Below are 27,206 nucleotides of genomic sequence, written 5' to 3'. Positions count from 1 at the left end.
AAAAAGATAAATAAACAAAGATGTGAGAAAGAAAAGGTGAAAAGCAGAACAGAAAACAATGGGAAAATGTAAAGAAGGAGATAAGAAGGAAATAAGAGAGAAAGCAAAAAAAAGAGAGAGATCCTCATGTCCATATACAGTTTGCTATTCAGAAGTCCCATAACACTGCAGGTCAGCAGTTGTGACCTTGGTGGTTTTGACAGAAGTGGTTCACCATGGTAACGGTCGGTCGGCAACCCCTCAGAACACCCCCGCACCCCTCATCACTACCCAACCTTCCTTACTGCCTCTCTGCCAATTTGATTGGACCCACAATTGAAATGTCATGCCTCAGCAACACACACACACACACACACACACACACCAGATCAACCAGACTGAAACAGTGGTATGAAAAGACAGGGCGCGTTGTACAAGTCAAAGTGAGAGAAACCAGAGACAAAAGTGAGACACGAGAAGGGGAGGAGTGTTTTAGTTTAGCTTTATATATCACTGTAGTACTTCATAAAGCAGCAAAAAAGTGCCCTAATATGTGCGTGTTTATCTAAACTCATAGTTACAGGGTTAACATTGTGTGGTGGACGAGGGGACCTAGGCACAAAGCATCAAAGCGGAGAGGCCTGTCATAGCCGCTGAATACAGAATCAAATGAATATTAATGCGGAACCAATTACCTCAGGGAAATGTTGTCTGTAGGTTAGCTTTTCTAACACACGTGTCTCACCTTTAGCAAAGTGGAAGCAGTGGGGGGGAAAGCCTGGAGGGTGGACAGCACTGATGTATTCGTTTTCCTCCTAACAAGCTTGTCTACCCCTTCTAAAATAGAATTGTCCAGCACACAGCTCCTCCGCTCCCCACTCCCCATTTCACCTAGATGCAAACTGCAATGTCTAAAAAAAATGAATTATGGAGAGAATAAATTATGACATTTTTAAACCACGCCTATGGCTAAGAGGGAGTTAATATTGGCACCAGTTCTGATCATGTTGCTTGCAAAGATTTAATTAAAATAAGCAAAAATGTAATTTCTAAATGTTTTGCCACAATTTTGTTTTTATACTGTATATATATTTATCCAGCTTGGTTAAAAGTGCATATAAAATTTCCACCTTAAAAATCTAAAAATGATTGGATCTCTGTTATACATTTTTTGAGTTGTGCAATGGCATTATCTTTAATATTTTCAACAATTGACAAACTCAGAGAAATCTGTAATTTTAATGAAGAACATGCTCCCTGTCTGTTGTCTGTCAGTGGTGTCATATCCCCTTAGTAAATGCAGCGGTGTTGCTGTCTGCCCAAAGCTGTAATAAATTAACTTTTTGTCCAGTTTTAACCACATTTTCACAACTCATTTTTTAGATTGTGTTTCTTTTTAACTATATATTTTAACCAGGTGAAGGATTTTAGTTATTGAATGTCTAGATATTAAGTTATGAGCGAAACGAGTTGAGCAAGTTTTCAACAGCATTGAAGAAACACTGACTTTTACCATGAAAACTTCTTTATTCAGTATTTTTTACCAGTTTTAATCACCTGGTCTGTATGCTTTAGAGAGGAGGACGCATATGTAGATATCCGACTCCAGGGAAAAACCTCCTGAACAATGAACACTGAACAAATTCAAACCGAGGAAACTGACTGTAATGACAGCATTACATAAACTCTAGAAGGCGCAGACCTATCCAGTCGCCTCTCCATCAGCTCCACTGAGACACTCCCCACCCAAAAGCATACACATATTTTTATTTGACTGTTTTAATGCAAAAAATTATGGAACTGATTACATTTCACTGAAACTGTACCCTGTACAATGTCATGTGACAAATAGATTTATTGATTGTTTTTATGATTGATTGCTCATCTTTGTTATTGTTTAACTGAGAGACCCATAGCGGCAGAAAATAACATATTGCATGTTTAAATAATAGAACTTTTGAACATGATATAAGGCAATAAACAAAAATGGGCTTTTAAAGTAGAACCATATTTTTATTTCACATACCTCTCCCCGTGTGCAGTAGTTTTGAAGCTCTGCACTGGTGACATATATGCTATCTTGTTGTGTGAGCAGCTTAGCACAGTACACCACTGATCTGTGCAGGTCTCTAGCTGCTGCTGATCTGCATAAGTGACTGTGGCACACTTAAAGCTGCTGGCTCCTTAAAGCCCCTTCTAAATCAGTGTTAAAGCCTTGATAATAGACCTCACTGGCCAATTGATTGGCCTTCATATGTTTACAGCTCACTTTAATTGCCTCAAAAATACCATTTATCAACCATGTGTGTCCATGTATGCATGCATGTGTGTGTGTGCAAGCATGCCTGTCCATCGACAAAAAGGCCTATTGATTTATCAGCATCTGGATTTGTCCCGTTCACCGTACATAAAACCCCTGCGTATGTGCTGTTCAAAATGGGAAATGGCCCCATCGATTCCCTTAAGTTGGAGCCCAAATGCTAAAGATTTTTGGATAAGCTTTCTCATTATTTAAGCTGAAATCAATAGGGGAGAGCATGGGTCTAATGAATGAACGGGCCACAGATCAGATGGGGTGTGCTCATCCCTGGCCTGTCCTGGTCGATCTGTGTGGGTACGTGTGAGTGTGAGTGTGAGTGTGAATGTGAGTGTGTGTGTGTGTGTGTGTGTGTGTGTGTGTGTGTGTGTGTGTGTGAGAGAAAGAGAGAGAGAAACAACCTGACTATTTGTACATCACAACCCTTTTTCCTTTGGCACTCCTTTTGTTCCTTGTCTCTTTTTGAACCTCAGGTGCCTGCAATGTGACAAGCATACAGTATATCAAATTCAGCATCAGTGGAAGGTTTTTCATTTTAATATTATTATCATTGTCATTATTTTTGAGCTGTTTCCACACACTCTGTCTCTCTCTGTAGTTAACGGTCAGCAGGAAGCAGGTGGAGCGACAAAACAGGGAGCTGTCAGAGTCTCAGCAGAAGGAGGAGACGCTTCTCTCTGAGGTATGGAAAACACACAAAAAAAAAAGATGCACTGCACTCATGTTTGTCACTGTCCTTGCATCCATTTAGCTATGGTTTCCCCTCTCATTCTTCACCTAACACCAGCACCTGAAAGAAATTCTAAAATGCGATGAAAATTCCTCTAATAAGGCCCAAAGGGAGGAAAAAAAGTATTAAATCTATACAAAATAAAACGTTTACAACAGAAATACCTACGGCAGGGGATCATGGAAAAGACCCAGGAGTGAAGATTAAAATATATGTATATACTCATACTCAACACCTACAAATAAAATCTAGATTAAACATAAATCTGCATGGGAGTATAATATGCAGTGTGGCTGTGTGGCTATGTGTCAGCCAGTGAAACCAAAATATTCAGCCAGAGACAAACACACACACACACACACACACACACACACACACACACTATCCCTCCCAACCACAACCCCTTTGGCTGACTTTTTGGTTTTTCCACTTTCCATTCTTTCCACTCTTATATCAAACCGATACAGAGTGGTGTATCTCTAGGAAATTGTCTTTGGCTTAGCGTGCAGACACTGCTTTTTCAGAGTACATTTACCAGACAACTGCTTAGAGTTTCACTTTGTGGTTTGGCCAACTCATAAAATTAACTACATTAATTAGTTACAGCTGATATTGCAGACAGTTGTCATTGTAGCTGGTGAAAGCGACACTCGCCAGCTGATAAACGAGCCTGCAGAAAATTAAAGTTGATAATAAATCTTTTTAGTGTACTCTCCCACGTAGCTTCAAATCACCAGAACAATGAGTAATTTGTGCATATCAACAATATCAACAAAGAAGGAGACTCTAGAGTGGAAATATCACTAACCAGTCCAATTTTCAAACAGTGAACTCCCTGTCCCTTCCCCTCACTCCCCTCTAAGGTGTCCCGCCTTTTTGACTCATAAATATGGAAGGCGAAAGATGATGAGATTCACGGACAAGAAAGGAATCAAAATCTATTGTTGCGTGTCCTTTTCCCCGTGTAAAGTTTGGATTAAATGTCACACATTAGCATGTGAACTTTTAAATGAGCTTGTTTGCTCTTCGTGGTGTGGGGCATGTAAATACCCATCTTGAGTATGGAATGGGGATTGCTTAGTTGGGGGGGGGGGGGAATTGGGAAGTGTGGGACATATTTCAGTGTTTCACCAGCAATTAGGCCGCAGCTAGGGACTGGAGTACCAAACAGCTCTATTGACTGGTTGTGTCTGGCTGGTGTTCCACACCTGAAGTGGCCGATAGTGGCAGATGGGAAAGCTCCCTTATGGCTGTCGCTTCTGGTGATATGAGGGAAGGTGACGATTGACAGGCGCTCCCAAAATGAGATGATTGACGTGCACTGTCACAATGAATCTACTTATGGGCAAGTCCAGGTGTGAGTGGAAAGAAATGTGTGTGCAGATACTATATGCATGGATATGGTTGCATTATAATTATATGCCTAAAGTGTAAACTTTTGTACTATTGTTCTATTCAGTTTTTAGTGTTTACTTCTCCAAGATGAACTTATAAAAACATATAGCACCCCAAATAGTTGGGATGCTGTGAAAATAAAAATAAAGTGCAATGACTTACAAATCCTGTACGACTTACATTAAGTTGAATACAGACAAGATATCTAATGCTCAAACTGGGAAACAATTTTTGTAAGTACATACAGCCATTGTGAATTTGCTGCTTCCTCTTTTTATGCATTTTTTTTTACACAGCACCCACATTTTTTAGAGTGAAACAGGATTGTATAGATTAACAAAATATTGACGAACAAGGAAGGAAATATTAAAAATTCTTTATTAGACTGGTTGAATATTTTAAAAAGCCAACATTAATAAACAAAACAAAACATGGTTGCAACATGTAGGCATTTTTTATGAGTTAGCCACAATATTTAAGGCTTTCTAATATTTCCTTCCTATTTTTTTTGAGTTCCTCAATAAAATGCCTGTTCATCCTACTTTCAGCCCCACTATCCAAGAGCACTCTTCACATTTTTGATCTGTGGTTTAGTATACACATATAAGCATAAGCTAATATAAATGTGTCCATAAAGTTGTTTAAAAAGAAGTCAGACAGAATCTTATATTCCTGAGCTCAAAATATGCCATGATGAAGTGCATGTGTGCATGCTTTGCCATGTTGTGTCAGATATTTGATAGTAACCAAACACCATTCCATATTCTGGTTTACATTTTTTTTTCATTGACTATGATTCTCTTTGTTTTAAAAAAGCGAGGCTGCTTATTTATTGACATAATTTCCTCTCAGTGAAGGGCTTGTGTCTGTAAAACACATTAAAATCATAATGCAATCTTTGCTAACCCAGGAGCAACGTTATTGTTCTATTATACTCACGGAACAACAGCATCCCAGCCTGTTTATCAATCCAATATCTCATAATGTGCTCTCTGCTTGGTCATTTTGAATATAAAAAGATCTCATACTGTTATTGTACCATATTTCCTATATTTAGTATCAATCTCTTGTTCTGACACGAATCTGACACATCCAATATGATATTTGATTAGTTGTTGGTGTTTTTTGTTGTTGTTTTTTCATAGTCTCCAGGTGATATTGGATACATGTGCAGAGCTGGTATTATGTTGGCTGTTTCATCTGGGTATAAAAATGATTTAGTGTGTTCTCAGCATGCAGTGTCATTGACTAGCTTTAATTTCACTGCAAGGGTGGGCTTTATTACTCTGCTACTCTCTCAGTGTGTGTGTGCATGTGTGTGTGTGTGTGTGTGTGTGTGAGAGAGTGAGAGAGAGAGAGAAGGAGCGAGAGAGAATGAATATTTCTGTGAATATATATGTGTGTTTCCTTGCTGACTGGTGTAGCAGCATGCCACACCTGTGCACACACATGCACTTGTGCATATCCTTGTATATCTCCCCATGCCTCCTGTATATCCAGCATCTTCAGCATGTAATTACCATTCGATGAAAGAATCAACTAAACCAACATGTGGAACAGCTCTCACATCACACTCTAGCCAAACCGGTGGTCCCAGTTCAAGAAACATAGGGGCTCCACTTTGCCGTGACAAACCTTACTTTTGATCAAATGCTACAGAGCCATAATCATGTTTGTGCCACTGAATTCTTTAACCTTTCCATGACCCCGCTGAATGCCAGCGGCCCAATCACAGAACCTAATTGAATCTGCTTGGCGGCGTCCCCCCCCCCCCCCGACTGATGAAAAAATAAAATTGGAGGTGAAAAATGAATACAGCAGCAGAGAGAGAGGGAGAAGGTGGGAGGTGATGCTGGTGGTGGAGGGGATGAAGATGGGGGGGGGTCGCACTGCAGTTTTATAAATACACAGATGTGCTCACAAACACACAACCAGACACGTACACACAGTCACACCTTTTTCAATCCGGCAGGAGAATGCGGAGTGGGAAATGACAGAGAGAGTAAGAGAGGGAGGGAGAGAGGTTGGGCCCAGGTTTCTCATTACCCCCTCGGCCCATTCGGAGGATATTCCTATAAGATAATCTGATTTATTTGCAATTTTCCTTTAAGCGGCTTAGTGTTTACCTCCAAGATTAATATTTTTCTCTGTTATTAATATCAGACTGTAATTAGGAGTGATGTGTCTCGCTCTGCACAGTTCCGTGGCCGCCAGGCAGCTAGCTGGATGAAACTCTTGCTGTGACTCTGTGATCCCGTTTCACAAGACAAAAAAAGAGAAAAGAGAAGGAAGTTTTAAAAGGAGGAAAGAGGCTGCAGGGTGGGGATGTAGAATTACAATTGCGGCATACCTGTCTTTGTGTCTACGGTTGTGTGTATGTAGCACCGTACGAATATGGGAGTGTGTATTTCTTTAGTTTATGTGCGCGTGTGTGTGACAGTGTGATGGTCCCCTCTGATTGATAAGGTGTCTGTGCCGGCTGCAGATTGCTCTTGCTGATTGCTTCTGAGAGCTCCAGCTGATTTATAATCAGAGCAGGATGAAGGATTGAGCTGTGGATTGCTTATCTGTTTAGCCCCCTCACAACATAAACTGACAAATTATCATGTTGAACACACACACACACACACACACACACACACACACACACACAAGCCCATGCAAAAGAAAGGAAAAAAAAACGTAATAATGCGGACCTTCGTATTAAACACACACAAACGTCATATCACACACACACACACACACACACACACACACACACACACAGAACATAAACAGGTTTATTCATCAGCACACTCATACTTTCATGATTGCCCAAAGAGTGCAATCAGTCTCATTTGTTTACATGTCAGTATCAGATGTATGTAAGTCAAGTTAAGCTGCAATTAACTTGTTTTATGCACTTAGAGTTTTGATTTGCTCCATGCTGAAGAATTATTAGGAGGATTTCTGTACCAATGATCAAGGATTTTGATGTTGTTCTTCTTTTGTTCATTTTGACACAGACTTCTCTGTGTTTACTTTAACCCTCGGAACCCCACAAACCTTTGGAAGGTTAAGTATTTTTTAATAAAATTGCCAAAATAACAGTATTCATAATAGCCAGAACCTGTAAAAACAGAAATTATCACTGGATTTTTAAAAGTCTAAAGGTCCTTAAAATAATTGGTGTGACAAATACTTCAGTCAGAAAACAATCTAAGCCCAAAATAGTGATATTTCATCAGTATTGCTTTAGTCTACAGAGCTTATCAAAATTTTGTCAAACATAAAATGTTTATAAAAACCAGATCCTGTAAAAAACAAAAAATTCTGCGTTCCTAAGCGCAACTGGAAAGCCCTGAATGACTCAACTGAGACCAACAGTCATTTGACAAAAATTCTGCAAATCTTCAACTTGACTGCAGGCAGTTTACACAGAGCGGCACAAAACATTGAAATTTGGACTTGGGGTTCAGAGGGTAAAATTACATGTCACTGCTTTTTTGTACACATGGGAAGAGTGGCTAAGATACCTCAAAATAACAAATGCGCACATTTTTATTGTGAAGAGATTCTTATCCTGTGTATAATATTATAATATAGTATATAAAGTATAACTAAGGTAGGTGTTTGTTGTTTTCGATAAAGAGGCTGGCATATTATGTGAGACTAATTCTACTTGGCAAGCCAGAGTACAAGCCAGCAGGTTTAAATGTTGACAGGTTTAGTATGCCCTATGGCACTGTGACAGCTCTCTCTGTGTGTGTATGTGTGTGTGTGTGTGTGCGTGTGTGTGTGCGTGTGCGTGTTACTCTGTCTCTGCGTCTTTCTGTCTTTCTCTTCCTTCCCATTCTTACCTGTCTGTCTGATTATCTGTTACTTTCTCTCTTTTCACCGCAGTTGTTTGTAAATGCACGGTGACAGAATCACGAAAGAAGCACAAAAACACAAAGTACAGGAGCACACACACACACACACACACACACACACACACACACACTGACGAATGGCAGCAATTAGATGGGGAAACCAAGCATGTGAGGACAGAGGAGCGCTGAGGGGCTGCAACCGCTGTATGGAACGCGTGTGTGCGCGTGTTGTACATGTTTGTGTGTATTTGGAGTTTTTATCCTTCTAATGCAACATCCATCTGTCTAAATATCAACACTGTCTTATATGTCACCGGACAGTGGCAGTGGTGGGGCGCAGTTGGTTTTGGGGTCTTAACATTTGCAATCAAATAAGAAAAGGATTGGATTACAGCATTATCAGTTTGCAAAAGTGAATTGCCCGTGGGACTGAAGCTGGAACAGAAATGCTTTCGTATTTGGCAGCAGCAACACTTTTGTACAAAAACAGAAGGAAACGGTAGAGACAGAAAAGAGCAGAAATGCTTTCTGTTTTTCTCTTGCTCTGGTTCCATGTCAGCCTACTGAGTTGTTTAACCTATTGACACAGAGACCTTGAGTTTTCTCTGCTCTTCCACTGGCTTCCCATTGGACTTATAACCTTCTCACTCCAGTCAGAGCAGCAGTCACTTCTTATCTTCTCTTTTAATGTGAGATTTCATCTTTTCAAGAAATTCCTCACACCAGCCTCTCCTCTCTGAATCAATGACATCTCTATCTACTCCCATTGCCAATAAATAGATCTTTATCCTTACCTAGTTCTCAATTTTTTCATGGTTTTACTTAACACTTTTTACCGGCATGTCATCACATAAGACATAATGCACAGGTAATATCGTCTCTTAATCATCTTCAGGCTATACGGGAAGCTTTTTTTAATCTCTTATTTCACAAGGTTTCCCAATATAGATAACCCAACAGCCCAACTGATATGGAATTTTAAAGACTGATATGGATACAATACTTATTTTAGAGAGGGAGAAATTCACAGATTACTTATATGGCGGCCAATGTCTTTAAAGTAATTAAAGAATATTATTCATACATGATACTTGATATGTTGCATTGTCAACCAATTCTAGGAATTAAAAACTGGCAAAATAAAGAATACTGACCATTCAAATAAACAAATAAACAAAATAAAATAATTAGCTAAATAAACATCAGTACTGTATGTCCAGTATCAGTATTAGTCAATTGCTGACCATTTAAATAAAGAATAAATAAAAATGTAATAAATAACCTACACTATTTCTAAATCTCCCCAAGCATTGTTTTCTGCACTATAAGTTCTGGAAAAAAGGTTTTTATGGCACATGTCGGACAACATACACATTGATACTGATATGTATCCATATGTCTATGATAGGTCAAGTATAACTAGTAAAACTAAGTCAAGCCAAACCAGATTTATTTATATAAAAAAACGTAAGACACATTGTGAAAATACTTAATCAAAGCACATCAGCAGCTGCATGCATGACACACAAACTCATATTGACAACACTGGTTACTTTGCATTTCCGAGGCTTTACATACATAGAATCCAACTTTCCTAAAACACATCATGTGTCTTCAAGTTTTTTTTATTCCAAGTATTTGTGGAGAGCTAGAGGTGTGTAAGAGCACACTTGTGTGGCTTTGCGTTATTAACGGTTTTGCCTTCATGCCAACTTTTCGCTGATTTATTCTCTCCTCTGTGGGATTGTGCAGATTTTACAAGCAGGTGTATGCGAGCCTGTGTGTAGATTTGTATTTATGACCAGTGGAGATGTGTGTTAGACACCACCACTGATGAATTACTTCACTTCTGATTGCTTACATCACAAATCATCCCCATATTATAACCCTTCTCATGCAAATAAGTAGGCACCGTGTGTGTGTGTGTGTGTGTGCGCGCCTGTGCGTGTGTGAGAGAGCGAGAGAGGGCATGAATGCATGTGTCGACAAAAAAATGCAAGCTGTTATTTACATATAAACTAAATGTTCACTGTGAGTTCATATATGTTGCACATGTATCTATGTGTGTGTATTATGAATGGGTAAGTATGTGTGTGTGGTAACCCTGTATCGCTGGTGAGCTCATTTCTCTCAGAAATCAAAGTTAAATGGGTCATCTATCATGAGAATATGTGACTGGGACACTTGTCTCTGCCACGCTCAGAGTGTGTGTGTGTGTGTGTGTGTGTGTGCAAATATGCACACAAATGCAAGGTGTGTGGTGCAAGGGCAGCGTGTGTGTGCTTCTACAGTTGTGTGCTCCCTCTTGCGTGTGTGCATGTGTGTATGTGGCGGCCACTTGTCTTTGCCTGCGCTATGATTAATGGTTTACATTGGGCTGTTCAGCCATGCATGTTTCTTGGTTTATCGTTTTATGCTGTCTCCAATTAAAGCTCCATAACTTGAGTGATGGCTTCACGCCAGTGTCCATCAATAGAGGCCATCAGCGGCCTCATGCATTCAGGATATGGAAGCCACACACTAACTATTATCCTCTTGTGTCAGAGCCAGTGGGCAGCCTGTGTGTGTGAGTGTGAATATGCAGATATGTGTGTGCACATAAAGTGAAAAATATTGATTTTGACTGATCTAACCAATAACCCTTTAAAATAAATCTTAAAATCTTATCTTAGAACAAATGAAATAAATTGTCAGTGGGGAAAATAATACTTTTATCTAATCAATTGCAATCATGAAATAATCAATCAATTAATCATCCTGAACAAGTAGAATCTTCTCATCTTAATAGCAGTTACTTTATTTCTTTTCTTTAAAACTGAATGTCTTTACACAGAAAAAAGTAATTTTTGCAGCATGTGCATGAATGCAGAATTTTGCATCTTTGTGTCACCGTGTGTGTTTGCAGGCCTGTCTGTTCAAAGAAAATGGTAGGTGATACATACATCTGGATGCGTGAGCTCGGTCTTGTGTGCGCCACACATGCATGCACGCGCTGCGCAATATCATTTCACGCAATATTCTTTCTCATATAGCTGTAATGACATTAGGCCGATATGTTGATTATACTGTCGGCAAACAGCAGCCCACTGATTGGGTTAGCATATTACCCTATATCACATCTCTCCATTCATCCCTGTGTTTTTTTTATTGCCCTCATTTTTCCAAATCACTTCCCACTTCCCCAGTTTCCTGGGCGAGGTTGCAGGCTATGCAAGCAGGTGATGTGGAGTAATATGATGACAGGAAGGCACAACAATGCAAAAGCTAAAAACCTAAGAGCAGCTGTTGTTATGTGGCTGGATGCAAAACCAGTGTTAACTAGGGGTTAATAAATATTTGATCACACCGACGACAATACAAATGAGCACACATGTGTTTTGGATAAAAGAGGAAGAAAAGGGTGTGCAGATAGGTAAAGGAAAATAGGGTGTGATTTAGTGAAGACCCAGTATAAGTAGGGGGGTTAGGGAGGCAGGAGGCAGAGAGATATTTCAGATTGGGCTACTCAGATTGTTAGAGAGAATGAGATTTCATTTGCAGCTGGGACATTGAGTGATGACACCTGGGGTGTGTGTGTGTGTATGTGTGTTTGTGTGTGTGTGCGCACGATAATAGCTGAGTGTGTATTTTCACATAGGATATGTACACAGTTGTATATGTTTGTGTATATATATATATATATAGTACAAACTGCAGGATTGCTATCAGGGTTGCTATTTCTTCTGTGTCAGTTCCCTCTTTAACATCAGTCTCTAAGTAGTAGTGGCAAAAATCAAAATCACTAGAAAACACACTGCAGCAGTATAGATTCACCCCTCTTCTCCTTCTCCCTGGCCAGCTTGTACACAAACATACATATACACTCAAAAACAGACTTTATTACAGAAAGAAACAACAAAACACAAAACACCACAGGCAATATTTGTGTTATGGTGAAACAGAGACATTTGTTGTTGTTTGGCTCTTAAGACTGCAGCATGTCTAACTGTCAAGATAGGAAATTCCACTGCAAATTATTAATGGTGTTATTCAATATTTGTATCACATGTGCAGGTAATGATTTAGCCATGCATAGTGTACAGTAGGACACGCGAGCAATAAATGGAAAAAAGATAACAATAACAATAACTCACATCAGCCATCCCTAATATATAGGCTGCTACACTATGTCACGGCTATATGACACTTTGAGAAAAATGAACCGTGGTTATCTGGAAATTAAAAAAGGGACTGATTTAATATTCAGCAGTGGCTGAAGGGGCTGGGGGAAGGGAAAGAAGGTGGACCTTATGGATGGGGGAGGGAGGTGGAGGAGATGAAGATGGAGGAAATTAATCAGTGGTATCATCTCCATGGAGTTTAGCTAACCACCGACCTCAGCGCTTTAGTCAGCCTATGAGGGAGCTTCTACTGGAGCTGCTGCCATAACAAACCAACCCCACCAAATCACCATGCATATACATTTACAGACACCCAGATCACACATCAGACTTACAAGCCTTCAGACAAAATCTGGTGTCACCAAAAGTCCCCCTCTGCTATGTTTGTGTGCATTAGTGTGTAATAAATATGTGTGCATACTGTCCATCCATGAGCATAATTCCATGCAATATCTCATAACCGATTCGCACCTTTTTAAGACAAAGCGCATGCTTCAGCTTTGTCTCCAGTTTATGACAGGGAATAATTATGAAACTCTGACTGTGTTCCAGGCCGAGGCCAAAATGGTGACTCTAAGGGCCGAGCTCGGCGCCCTATTTGAGAGAAGTATGGATGAGAAAGAGGCGAAGGTTAACCAACTGACTGAAGAGCTGAAAAGAGTGAGACAAAAGGTAAGATCTGCAGCAATTGAAGGGATGTTTCAGGGATGGATTTCAATTTCACTTTCACTTGTTTTTTAAACTAATTTCTATGCACATTTTGAGGATTGGCATGAAAAAAAGCTTGATGGGAGCACCAAAATTTGATAAAAAGTTTTAATGCTTACTTGAGGTGGTTTTTGTCTTTTTTTTTTAAATAGTTAATGTGCTAAATGGGAGATGGAAACATTTTTTCCGAATAAATTCTGACGTATTGAACATTTAATTCACATGACTGATCAGCTGTTTCCGCTCTGTCGGTCAAGACGAGCTGACATGAAAGAACAAACATATTTTCTTTCATGGGTGGCCAAAGTTGTCTGATCAGCAACATCTTTTTTAATTATTTTTTCTCTCTTGCTCAATCTCTTCTTCTTCCACTGTTTTCTTTAGTCACACTCTCTTCTTCTTCTACTGTTTACTGACGGATTAGCCTTCAACGATACATTACACTGCCATCTTCTCACAAAAGTACGTTTATGCAGCTTTGTTTATTCGCTCTAAACCAGTTGATGGAAATGTTTCTAATTTGCATTTTCTTTAATGCGAAATTAAAGCAAAATTTCTCTTCAAAATTCAATTTGACTTTAATGGAAACACAGCTTTTGTCTGTCGTCATTACCATTTTTTTTATTTTTTACGGCAATAAGAGAAAAACTGTATAAATGTCACAGATAGCCAGTTCATGAGTAGGCCTAACACTGTCAGTGCAAGGTCTTTTATAATAGGGCCTATGCTCAATTCCTCTCCATTGTGTTGCCTCATTTGGCAGTAGATAGGGACAGACATTTATTTGATTGAAAATCCTTGAGATTAATACTTTTAATGTGCCGAATACTCAATGATATGTTGTGAATGTAGACTGCCTTTTTTCGTCAAACACACACACAAATGAATGTACAACATTGAAAATCTTTGGAGCAAATTAAGAATTGTATTGCATTGTGAAGCTTTTGCTAACATTATTGGTTGACCCCTGGGATTCTCTGCACTAATTTAAGTATGCTATGATAGCGCTTCAATCAGTTTTCCACCCACTTATTTTATACCATTTCAATTATAGAGATTACCAATGCTGCTCGAGCTTATTGAGCTGTGCTTTTGATTCAAAGGCACACCAGCCCATTGAGGCACAAGCACTGACAGAAATACACACGCAAACACACAAGTACACACCACTTGATCTGCATATCATTATGCTTTTGATTGAATGCCAAGGTTTCGCTGAGAAAGACATCAGAGTCAAATGGAGCGAACATGTACACAACACCTGTAGGATTTGTGTGTGTGTGTGTGTGTGTGTGTGTGCGCCCGTGAGAGAGGCAGCTGTGAAATCTGCACCTGTTTAATTGAATTAGCCTCGTTAATGTATTCACACCGGCTGCCAAAAAAGCATGGCTTTAACGAGCTCGTTAGACCAATTAGTTAATTAATTGTCTGTATAGCAGCGGCTTCCCAAAGAGCTGCGTCTTCATTATCTGATGACTGCCGCCTGTTGGATCACTGAATGGGAGCTGATAATGCATTGCTGTCACACTGAACTCATGACTGTGTGTGTGTGTGTGTGTGTGTCTCCTCAAATGTCACATATATTCACATCTATGTGTGTGCAGAGACACTGGGGTGTGCATGGATGCTTGTGTATATGTATTTGTCAGTCTGTGTGTGGTATACTGAGAATATGGCGGCCAATATCAGTGTGCATATTGCAGTGAAAGGTTATGTGGGGGCCGTCACTCCCACAGGTAAAGACAGAGCAGTCCTCCTAGCCACTTTCTAATCTCTCTTTTATTAGAAGTTAATATCTCGCCTGCTCTTTCTCACTCCACACTCCCACCTGCTTAGAAATGGCCCCGCTCCATCTTTTTAATTCAATTATATTAGCCACCCTCTCTCTCTCTCTGTGCCCATAACTCTGCAACTCACATCTCTCTCTCACACTCAATCTCTCTCTTTTTTTCTTTCTGTCCCTTCCCATCTCACCCCTCCTTCCTTTGTCCTCAAATGTTCCATTTCTATTCGTAATCCTAGATGGAGGATAGACTTTGGCCAATCAAGGATTTGCGCAAGCCGTTCTCCCTTTCTCCTCTCCTCTCCGCCTCGGTGGCAAAAAACATATGATGGCTAGGAGGAGAGAATAAAGGAAAGGAGACAGGAGGAGGAGAAGGAGGAGGAGGCGGGGGCAGGAGCTGAAGGGAGGACCCCAGGGGTGAAACCTTAATTGCTAAAGTAATGAGACTTGATCAGATTGAGGTTTCTCTCTCAATAGGGACTCTACTAATATGAAAGTCCAAGGCTTAAGCACTAATTTGAAAGAAAATCAAAATCTGATATTCTTTCTTCAGGACTTCCAGCCAAGGTCCTATACTCCCCCACTGGAGAATTAAGACTTTACACAGACCACATGGGAACTTTTAATCATCTCTGATGGTGGCAGATTTGGAGATGAGAAAAGTCACTGTAATGTATTAATTATGTAACAATATTACAGAGTTGTGAAAGTCAGTGGCATAAAGACCTTGGGCTAAAGGAGGAATTTTGACAGACAATGTGATCTTTACCTAGCAGCCTCATGGAGAGATAGCAGTGACCATACAGTGGTAGTGGTGCATAGAACACTATGTTCATAAGAAATGAATTATTCATATAAGCAAATAACATAAGCCTGTCAGTCTGTAGGCAACAGATCTGGTTTTTTTTAACAAGATTTATTTGACTTTTATGACCTGAACATGCCAGATTACGATTACAAAAAGTTACAAATACAGTTACCTATGTTTGCATTGCTCCACTTGTTGTCCCGCAGGCACTTTGCCATGAGAGAATTCAGTCTGCCATTGTAGCAATATTCACACATTGCTTCATCAGCCTCTAAATCATTATTACTCCTGTGCACCCACTCGCTTGACTCAGCCAAATCCAGCTACTGTAGGCAACTTTAAATAGAATGGCACTGAATAATCAGTAATAACTAATATATAATATCTATCACATTGTTACTCTTGTATGCACTTGTCTTCACATACAGTTCTACATATAAATCTATCATGTGTTTACCAACCTAATTCACTAAAGTTAATTTAACTTAGATACTTATGCATCAAATTGTAACAGCCTTAATGTAAAAAACTACTCAATATCTCTTCTCCTCAGTGTATTTAAGAAAAATTAATCAATTGATTAAAATGCCCGATCAGGCTTCCTTTTATGTGTAGGTGTATGTAAATGAGTATGCGTCTGAACTATCCTGCATTTATTTCAGCTCAGGAAAATATTTTAAACAATCATTCATATTAAACACAAGTGAATTAGCTGCCACAAACATGCTATGGTCATTCCCATGCTGGATTATGTCTCATAGCAATTTTTGCATTGATACAAAATTGTAACCTGGGTGCATTTTTCCATGGCTTGATGCACATAGAGCTTATTTATAATAAAAAAAGAAATAGGAATCTTACTTTTATCATATGGGACCATTAAAATCTGAACAGGTAGGCTAATAAAAACTGCATAATGTATATTTCATATGAATGATTGGCATGAAAAATCATTAGAAAAACTCATAATCATTCAAAAATCCCTCTTGCACTATAGATGCGTTTACATAAAGAACATAAACTTCTGCCCACTTATGTAATGTGTTGAACTTGGCTGTAGTACTGAAATTCACATCAAATTGTCACAGTTTTGTAAAACATTTTATTTCCCAATAGTCACACTAAAATTGGTAGGATCTCTAGATTAAAGAGTCATTTTAATTCAGTGTGGCAATACTGGCTGCCCCATCGCTTATAATTGTTACCATCCATTAGCCTCGCTGTAGATGAGTTAACTGCATAAAAGACCACCTTTAGCTCGCTGTTACAATAGGTTGGATGATATATATACTGCACAGTCTGGAGAGGAGGCAGAGGTGGGCTGTGTCTGTGCCAAGACGAAGAAGTCCAGAGTCACAGTCTGCTTTTAAAACAGGAGGCGAGAGAACTTGAGAGAGATCAGAAGTTCAGAAGGATACTGCGGTGAAGGTGCCCACTATATATGTGTGTGTGGTCACAAACCTAAATTATCCAGCCTGACAAAATTGTCTCAGTGTGTGTATGCAAATGTGTTTGCATGTGTGTTTGTATGTGTGCTGACTGTCTGCGGAGCCTCCTTACTAATCTAACACAGGGCTCATTTAACACAGTGCTAATGAATAGGGGCTTTGATTTGGCTAGGGGTTCTGAACCGCAGGCCCACACACACACACAGTCATGCACGGGGTGAGAAGTTCAACCCCTGTCTGCTTCCTTTAGAAATAATCAGTCTCTTTCCCAGCAAAATAATTACTTAAACACTTTATTTATGTACAGTAACACACAGCAAGAGTTATTTTGTTGTAGTATTTTGTTTCAAGAAAATGTCATATAAAAATGGATTGACCTCACATGAAACATGATGAAGTTGTTATTTTTTACATGGAATTATCTTTAGTACATCTGGCAACAACATTGTTGGACAGATGTCCCACAGTGATCAGTTAAGTTGCTTTAGAGAAGTAGTTCTACTACTCCTACCACTACTATAATTGAAATAAAAGAATGTTACCTTTAGTTAAACTGTTTATCCATTAACATTACTTTCAGGTAACTATTTATGTATTTAACTACTTATGTTAACAATTATTTTGACTTGGTTAAGCTGCAGCTCTACTCTGATAATGACTAACAGACAGATCCAGGATGCTACCTTTTATTCATATTTTTGATGTTTGCATGGACACAAGGCAGATAAAACCACTGCCTGAAGTAGTTTAAAAGTGTGTATACCTACAGCACAGACTGTTCTGTTGTCCGTGTGTGTGTGTGTGTGTGTGTGTGTGTGTGTGTGTGTGTGTGTGTGTGTGTGTCTGTGTTAGATGAAAGAGAGAGAGGACCATGTGAGGCACCTGGATCAGGATGTGGTTGGTTTGCGAGCCACACAGGACTCTCTGAAGGGAACCTTGGCTATGAAGGAGAAACTTACACAACAGCTGGTCCAAGACAACGCACAGCTCAAAGAAAGCCAGGCATCACTGCAGAGCAAAGTAGGTAACACACGCACAAACACAAATTCACACACACACACACACACACATATATACACATGCAGGAGGGGAGCTCTTCTTAAATAAGGAACAGAATTGGGCAACCTTCTCTAAATCAAATCCAGTCAGCTACATTGGGGAATTCTCCTCATTTTTTACTTCCTTCACAGTTAATCATCCGTCCTTCTTCCCCTCCTCCTCCGCCTTCCCTCTCTCGCCCTCTCTCCATATTTAATAACTCATCGCCACCATCTTAGCTCCGCAGAGGGTTGGCTCATTGTACAATAAAGAACCATGTTCGTGTGAATATCACTTAGCCGAGAGAGAGACAGAGAGAGAGAGAGAGAGAGAGAGAGAGAGAGGGAGAGTGGGGGAGGGGTTAAATGTTGTTTTTGTTTCTTTCTTTTTCCATTCATTTTTTTTTCAGATCATTCTTTCTTCCTTTCTTTCTTGTCTTTCTTTTCCTCTCTCTTCTCCCTTGTCCAGTCTCGCCCTCGCCCCAATGAGAACCAATGGTAATGTATGGGAACATTAAAGAGTCATACGCATGATGAATGGAATGGCCTTTAGGTTTCTCTCATTGTCCTTTTCCTCTCTTTCTTATAATTCTTTCCCTCTCTCCTTCTCACTCCTACTGTATTTCTTTCTCTCTCCCTCTTTTCTTCCTTCTCTCGCCCCCTCTAGGTATACCAGTATGGTGCGTGGCAGTGATGTGTTTTAGGCTTAAATTAACCCATTTACTGTGTCCTTGACCAAGCCAAGTCATTCATCTGCGACTAGTGTTTTAGTGGTGCGGCTGCCCGGCAGCCAACTACATAAAGTATATTCAACATAAAGCATGTTAGTTACTTGACTTAGAGAACACTTGAAAGACTCTCTCAGATGACGACTTTATGCCCTTACTTTTCTAACACTTACTAAATTTTCCTGCTAGCTTGCTGACATTATTGGTGTATTCTGGAGGTGGTAAGCGCTTGATGTGTTTCCTAATATCTTTAAGTGTTAGGACTTATTTTCCACACTCTGAGTCTGTTTCTGTTTCTGTTTTTCCTTTTCTTTTTCTGATCTAACCTTTGTTTTATTGGATTTCAAATTAATTTGCTAACACAAGGAATTACATAGTGTACAGTTGATTTAGAAGAAGATGTACACAGGTGAACAGGAGGAAGATGCACTGAATGATAATAGGCATAATACTTCTATTCATACTTTAACAGCCTATTTTGTTTGCACTTTGAGTTGTTGTACTTTTGCAAATATGCATTGCTACAAGTATAAATAGTTTTGATGTACAATATCCCCAGGCAAGTATTTCACATTTTCATGTCTTTTATTGTCACACCCCTGGTGTGTAAAGGCCTTAAGAATGATTTTGACACATCCGATGTTTTTGAATAGCTAACACCAGCATGCATTTGAAACTGGTTTCTGTGAGGTATTCCAGGGGTGAGCATGAGTTTACGAGATTGGCAGTATTATTTTGCTGTACATTTCATAGTGCAGTTGTGTTAAGAAATGTACTGTTTTTAAGGAACCATATTGGTAATAGCTATCTCTTGTCTGATGTGGAGCACAGAGAAAAAAGACCACATCTCTCTGTGATCCTTGTCCTAAGGTTTAAGAAGCACAAGTCTTCAGTTAGTGTCCTACAACTTTATGATGTGTAGTCAAGCAGTTTTATTGGTCCTGAGTCAAAGCAGTAACTGTAGGGTTCCCCAGCCTGGCACAAAGCCTTTATGATGTTCCCTTTCACTGCTATGGAGACCGATAGGAGGCAAACGTCCCTAAATTATACTTTCATCTCCTTCTCCTCCTGCTTGCATCTTGTTGTAACGGTTCACCCATTCTTCTCCTTGTGTGCCTTTCCTCCACAACTCTCTCTGAAGCTGCTCCCCTGCCTGTCAATGTCCCCCTCTCAGCTGTTGGAGGAGGTTCAAACCAGGTATACTGTACTTGTTCTTCATCTTTCTCCTTTTTCTTTCTATCTCTGCTCTCCCCTTAGTTACAAACAAATGAACTCATGCTGTGTGACATCAGTGAAACCCTGGATAAGACCAAAACCAGCCTGGACACGGAAAGACATCAGAGGCAGCAGATCCAGGACCAGTTGCGCCATGCCAATAAAGAGATGGAGCATCTGCAGCAGGAGCTAGCACATGTGCGTCACACCACTGAAAAGAAGGTAATTGGTTTCTTCCTCAAGGTCCTCACTCAAATATGAAATGATAAATTCTTGCAAAACTTTTCTTGTCCAACTTTGCCATTTTCTTGTGGCACTCAATAAATGCGTATTTGACTCCCCTGTTGTTGGCCATGTATTGTTGACACGGATAAATTATCAGTGAGTTCATTTGCTCACAAGGTCAAGAAACATTTTCTACACAAAGTGGACAATGTCAGGGAGGGATGGTAAAACTGAAAATACGCAATTTCTACAGGATGGAGATGAAATATAATATTCACTTTAATGTAATGCATTGTCTTTTCCCACAATGGGGCTGATAAGAAGGGTCGCACAGGTGAGGGATTCATTTAAATATTCAATTTTCAAATGTAATATTCACTGTGACAGGCATTGTCTATTTCTACAATGGTGCTGATAATAAGGTTTTAGATAATGGGTAATGGGATGTTCTGATATTTAGAGCCTTATTAAAAACACACACTTTTGACGAAGACAGCCTTGACATAAATTTGGATTGTTCTGCTAAAATGGGATTTTTTCCAGGCTAGGACTTCAGTAAAATTTAAAAATCACATGTTCATATGGTATATTGCTTGTTAGACCTTTTTAAGCTCTGGCCTTTTTATAATATGCCAAAAGCATATGTTAGAGCTCAGTGGTTTTTATTCAACCTTCAATGAACCACGTAAGAAAGACACTTTTCACAAAGCTATTGTGCATTTCAGGGGCTTGGCTTTTTAAACATTAAGGTAAGGCATACACAAGGTTGAGTCCTTTTCACTGGCAAGCCTTTTCACCGACTCCTTTCAGAGCATTTTAAAGGGTAAAGGTCAGGATTTTGTTGGCTATCACGGAAGTTATTATTACAACAGTCTTCGAGTGTATAGAAGGCACATTAAAAGACTACATGCTCTGGAGCTCATGCTATGTGACAGCAATTGGGCTTTGGTAAAATAACATTTTAATTAAAATTTTTAGATGATATTTTTTGACCTTTTGTAATTCACTCTGTTGAAGTGAACATTAATTCAGCTGCCATCCTGCAGGATGGAAGCAAACTGTTGCATTAGAATTTGTACTGTACAAGTGTGTAAGATTGGCATGTGTGTTTTATTGTGGATGTACACTAGATGCAATAAGATGTACTTTCTGTCTGTGTGCATGTGTGCACATGTGTGTGTGAGGTTGTGTTTCTTTCATGTTGGGATTGGTTAAGTCAACGGATGGGCCATTACACTCTGTCCAGGGATCTGGTTTCTGCTCCACATCTGGCCCCGCTTTGTGCACCAAAACTGTTCTTTCTCTGATCTATTACAAGCTCTCCCTCTCTGTCTCTCTCTCTCTCTCTCTCTCTCGCACACAGGCACACACACACTCACACACGCAGCTTTGCATTCACAGCTTTGCATTCACTCATGCACACTTCATTCCACTATTGTATGGACAGTGGTAACAGTAGGTGTGTGTAAAAGAGAGTGAGTGCGCCTGCTCCCACTTGAATATACTGTAAGTGAAACTGAGAGAACTTTTGTGTTAAGTATTTTCCTTTGCAGCGCTAAATGTCCTAACATTAGCACAGCTGAACAAATACTGTCAACACTCTCTCCTCCTTCATCTGAAATGTACTCTGCTGATTCACTCTCCTCTCACTCGCTCCCCCTCTCACTTACGCTTCTTCGCTCAGTAGAATAGGAAAGCAGTTTGCCTTTTCTGTAGAGAATGAGTCGTCCACTCACTCTACTTTTTGTTATTTTTTGGACCTAATTCACTGAAATAGCAGTTGAGTACACTCAGACACTCATTTTAATGACAGAATTGGGATGCATCATATTGATTTTTTCTTTTCAACTGATAATCAAACATGTCACATTTTGGTATTATGTGATATCAAGAATAACTCAGAACATCTACAGTCCAGTTGTGATCAGCTGTTGCATAAGGAAATCACTAAATTAAAGCGGATGTTTTTTTTAAAACACAAAATCCTCCTTAATCCCTATCCCTTTTTACTTGTTCTCCATCTCTTTTAGTAGTTCTGTGTCTCACTAACTCATATAAATTATGATCATGAAAATGACCACATGTTGCTGTAGTTTATACATGTGTTTAAAGTGTTAACTCCCCCACTGAGGAAGTTGAAAGTAGTGAAGGCATTTACATGACAAGGGGCTTTGTCTCAGAGATGATCTGCTTCATTCTATCAGATCCAAAAGTCACTTTCTCAGTTTTCTGAAGGCATCTCTTTTGAATGTTCAAGTCATAAATGTACAGAGGAGTATGAAAAGGAGGCAAGGTGGTTGGATTTAGTGTGAGAAAAAAAGGTTATAGGATGTAGGGAGGAAGGAAAAGTTGAGATAAAGGGAGAAAACTTGTGATCCAATGGGCAGAGGTTTTAGCTGTGGCCATGAGATTTTGGGTGTTAATAGCCACAATTTAGCCATTTAATCGTAGTTCTGTCCAGGCAGGTTTCAGCATTTTTGCGCCAAAACATCATTGTCATCCGAAAGTTAAATACTTCGGATGTGATGTTTCTATCTAACCCTTTATAATCAGTTTTAAAATGTTTGATTCATTCACTAGTAGAAGGTGATCAATGGTGCAAATCTGCATGGAGGCTATTCAGCTCTGAAATGAAAGATAAGTGAAAGAGAATTAAAAAAACTGTAGTATTGTACTGTAAGTATTGAGCATTTTTGTTCCATTTTGTTGTACCACGAGAGCTTGTTGTATTACTCATTTTCAATTCTGTGTGCTTATAAGATGCAGCATGAAAACAAGATCTGTGAATGTTAGTTCAATGTGTGATGTCCAATCATTTTAGTTTTTGTTACCACTCGCAGCGCAGTGTGTCTCCAGCTTCCCCAGTGGGACTTCAGTTTGAAAAGTATACACTCATAGTTCTTCTATAAAGCGCATTCGATATGAGAATTCAAATTGCGTATTATTTGAAATGGACAAGTGGGGAACGGGAGGAGAGAGAGGGAGAGAGAGGAAGCAAACAAGACTGAAAGGAGACAGAAAGAGCAGTTGAAGGTAAGCAGTGTTGTGGAAGGTTGTTCAAGCCTTCAAGGATAGACTTGGACAAACATTGGTCCTGCTCACAATGCTTTACAACCATCAGAATAGCTTACTGATTTTTCTCTCTCCCTGCTTTCTCTCTTGATCTCTCTTATTGCTCATTTCTTTTCTTGCCTTGCCACTTCTCCCTTTCATCCCCCACGTCACCACCCCCACCCCCAACTGTTCAAATATTATTTCTCCCCCTCCTGTCGTCCTCTCCCCCCTTATTTCTCCCTCTCTTTATCTTGTCATTGCCTGTCAGTAGGGATTCTATCTGCGCTGAGTGTTGTGTGTGCGTGCGAATGTGTGAACACATTGAGACTGAGATACACTTAAGAGCTCATTGATTTAAAAATACCTTCGATATTGGAGGTCCCCTCCCGCAGATTCGTTCAGAAGCTTATCACACGCGCACATAGACATCCACGTAGAGATATGCATAAACCAAAGCTCCACTCCAAAGTTTCTCCTTAAACTTTGTGATTGACCTAGTTAGCGTGTCGTTTTGACAAGTTGTCTGTTTTGACACGACATCCTCCGGTGTTTATCAACATCCATTTTGCCTATCACATGCTCACATTGGGAATTCACACACACACACACACACACACACACACACACACACACACACACATACACTCGAAGATAAATCAAGTTGAGATTTAAAAATTGGCAGGAAGTAAGTGTTGTGTTTGCCTTGGGTAAGTGGAATGACTTGTATTCACCATTAGATGAATGCCATGGTCATTTATTTTTCTTTTATTGTATCTGATGTCCATGGATGGCAAAATTTCTCAGCTATCACCAATTTGTATGAGTCTGTGTGTGTTTGCATGAGCACTCATTTGTGATTTAGCTGCTGCTACGTGAATGGAGGTGTGTGTATGCAGTGTTTTTTTTTTTCACCTCACCTTGCCGTAGCTCAGGTTTAGTGTGTTTAGCGTGCCTGGCCGCTGACAGCCAGAGGTGAGAGGTCAAAGAGCCAAGTTAACTCCATCAATCCCCCAGGACAGTTACAAACGAGCCCTCAACTCTGGTCAAAACAATCCCTGGATCATGCAGGAGGAGAGGGAGAGAGCGTTTGACTCAGTTTGGCATGAAGGACTGTGTGTGTGTGTGTGTGTGTGTATATATATATTTTTTTTTTTACATATATATTTTATATATATATATATATATAATTGAAAGTGGAAAATATGTCTGCATCAAATGTTTATATCACTAAAAATGCACAGTGCAAAATAGACTAAACTGTACAATTTCTTTATTCTTATAGGTTATATTCTCATTATTTTTTAGGTTGTGGAGTATGTCGCTAACTCCCAGACACAGGAGTTCCTCTTTTTTGGTCTCAACTGCTAAAAGCTTAAAAGGGACAGTTCAACCCAAAATCATCCTCTTACCTGTACTGTTTGTCATCAATCTAGATTGTTTTTAGAAGCTGTGTTGGAGATATATGTTGGCTGTAAAAATGCCTTCTCCCAAATATAATAGCCCATTTACTCAAGAATCCAAAGACCGTGTTGTGAGCAGTTTCATAAAGAAACTAAATGACAAAGAAAACAGTTCATACATGAAACTGCTCACAACGAGGTCTGTGGATTATCTTGAGTAGCCTGGTCATGATTTCTGGAAAGAGACATCGCTGTTGAGTTTTTGAATATATAAGTTTTGGTGCTTTGAACACCACAAGTGCCATATAGTTGCATTATGTTTGAGAGAAGGCCGACATCTCTATGGCTAATGTCAACAATCTAGATTAATAAATGGCACTAGAGGTAATAAATAAAATTGAAAAAATTGATTTTGGTAAGAATGGTCTTTTTAAAGGGAATCCGTATCATCTTACCTATTTGGCTCAAAATAGACACACAAAGGCAGATACCTTGTCATTTTCACTGACCTTAAGCAAAAAACGACGAAGAGAACACAAACAGAAGAGATAAAAAAAAGAAGAAAAAGTCCAAAACATTTCCACAGCAAACTTGTGAGGCATCACACCCACATAAAAGCACATGCAGACATGCACACACACACATGCATGCAACTGAAGTGGGTAATTAGGGAAGGTCACCAAGGAAACAGACAAACACAAGCAATCGTCAAACATAGTGTATACTCAAGAGAAGCATAAACAACCATTTTCTCCATGTAGCACCATCCACCCACCACCACTGTTACCTTAAACACAAATATGAAAACAAGACTGGAATATTTTATCTCAAGTTTTGTAAACAATGACCTAAGTTCCACTGCTTCCTGAGATACAGCTTCGGTTGCCAATGATTCAACAAGATGTGATCCTTAACATAATGCTGCATTGTCAAAATATCAAAAAGAGCATCTGTGTTTTGCAATTTAAAAAAACATTATTAAACAATCTTAAATAATGAGAAATATGTTTTATTTTTCAGATTCAGAAGAGGGAGATTAAGATGTGCGTGCTGGTAAAAGAGCTCACAGAGAGTAAGAAGCAGCACTCTGAATGCCAGAAAGAGGTAAAAACAACCGCTTCATTATTCACCATGTTGATTGAAATTTTAATGCTCATGATTCATATTAATGTTAACTGTGTTAAAAGATCATTTGATTGTTTATTCCACGATCAAACAGATGCAGTTACTTTAATTTTTAATTCGATAACGGAATTCAAAGTTAGAATCAATTTAATTATGCTTTTCATGTCTCGCACATTAGATAATGTTGAATGGCTTTTGTGGGCCTAGAATTAATATTTTATTACTTTAACATTTAAGTGAAGTTTTTTTTCATTGTGGTAATGTGGGTGTGGAGGTGCTTTGTGATTGTACCACTGATTGAGTTTTTCAATTTTATTGCATATTTACCAGTTGCTCGAAAGAGAGAAGGCTTTGGAGCAACTGAGCGAGAAAAGGGATGAGCTGAGAGCCAAGATGGAAGACCGGAGCAGAGAGTCTGTTCACCTCAACCAGACCAAAGAGAGACTGGAGGCTGACTTGGCTCTGAGCCATGAGAAACTCCACACCTCGCACCTGGAGGTCCGTCTCTTTCTGTCTCTGTGTGCATGTGTTTGTGTATGCATGCAAACATAGGTCAGAGATGTGCAGCAAAATCTTTCGTTGTCAACCAAATATTAAACTCAAGTAACATGATGGGCTAAATAGCCTACAAATACATTTTATTGAATGTACTTCTAAGTGTATTTTCTGTGTTCAGATTCGAAGCAGAGATGAGTTGATTCTGCAGTTAAGAGCTGAAATGAAGACAGCTGAACAAAAGCACCAAAGGAAACGGGAACAGGTGTGGTGGCTTGTTTGTGTCTATGTTGATTTGTATCATTTCTATCTATTTATGTCCTTATCAGGGCTTTCCCAACTGTATTTCCTATTATTTGGTTTCTGATTATTAAGTATATTTATAGGTTATAATATTGCAAATTTTGCCTTCATACCTGTCCCTTTTTAATATTGCTACGTTAGCATCTGCCAACTGTGTTCCATGGGAAAATAGGTTGGATTGTTCAGATTTCTTTTTGGGTTTTAAATTTGTCTCAGGGCTTATATTCAATTCTACTACAAGGGTTTTAAACCTGTCTTACTATTTTTTGTTTTTTTCCTTTCATATGCTGAGGCTAGGTTGAGCGAGCACCCCTGTGTTTTTTTTCCTCCAACAATGACCTGTTTTACACCCACAGAGTTGCACACATCCACTCAAGGGAAGTGCCCAAACCAGCAACACAGTTGGCTACCGAGCAGCTCCATTAGAGCAGTGGGAGGCATAGCA

The 27,206-nt window shown here is 39.4% G+C and overlaps 2 protein-coding genes across 2 annotated transcripts in view; both read left to right on the top strand.

The window, feature by feature from the left end:
- LOC131962440 (golgin subfamily A member 6-like protein 25) overlaps positions 1–15,518 on the top strand; it is a 47,288-nt gene extending 31,770 nt beyond the window's left edge. Inside the window, exons 7-9 of the mRNA XM_059327442.1 lie at positions 2,895–2,978; positions 12,985–13,104; positions 15,477–15,518. Coding sequence (XP_059183425.1) covers positions 2,895–2,978; positions 12,985–13,104; positions 15,477–15,518 — 246 coding nt within the window. The remainder of the gene's footprint in view (positions 1–2,894; positions 2,979–12,984; positions 13,105–15,476) is intronic.
- LOC131962439 (myosin-10-like) overlaps positions 13,043–27,206 on the top strand; it is a 46,833-nt gene continuing 32,669 nt past the window's right edge. Inside the window, exons 1-6 of the mRNA XM_059327441.1 lie at positions 13,043–13,104; positions 18,032–18,199; positions 20,202–20,381; positions 25,859–25,942; positions 26,294–26,461; positions 26,640–26,723. Coding sequence (XP_059183424.1) covers positions 18,032–18,199; positions 20,202–20,381; positions 25,859–25,942; positions 26,294–26,461; positions 26,640–26,723 — 684 coding nt within the window. The 5' untranslated portion in view covers positions 13,043–13,104. The remainder of the gene's footprint in view (positions 13,105–18,031; positions 18,200–20,201; positions 20,382–25,858; positions 25,943–26,293; positions 26,462–26,639; positions 26,724–27,206) is intronic.

Source organism: Centropristis striata, chromosome 23, assembly GCF_030273125.1.
Source record: "Centropristis striata isolate RG_2023a ecotype Rhode Island chromosome 23, C.striata_1.0, whole genome shotgun sequence".
In the NCBI taxonomy this organism is placed as follows: domain Eukaryota; kingdom Metazoa; phylum Chordata; class Actinopteri; order Perciformes; family Serranidae; genus Centropristis; species Centropristis striata.
This window is presented reverse-complemented; position numbering and strand designations above follow the sequence as displayed.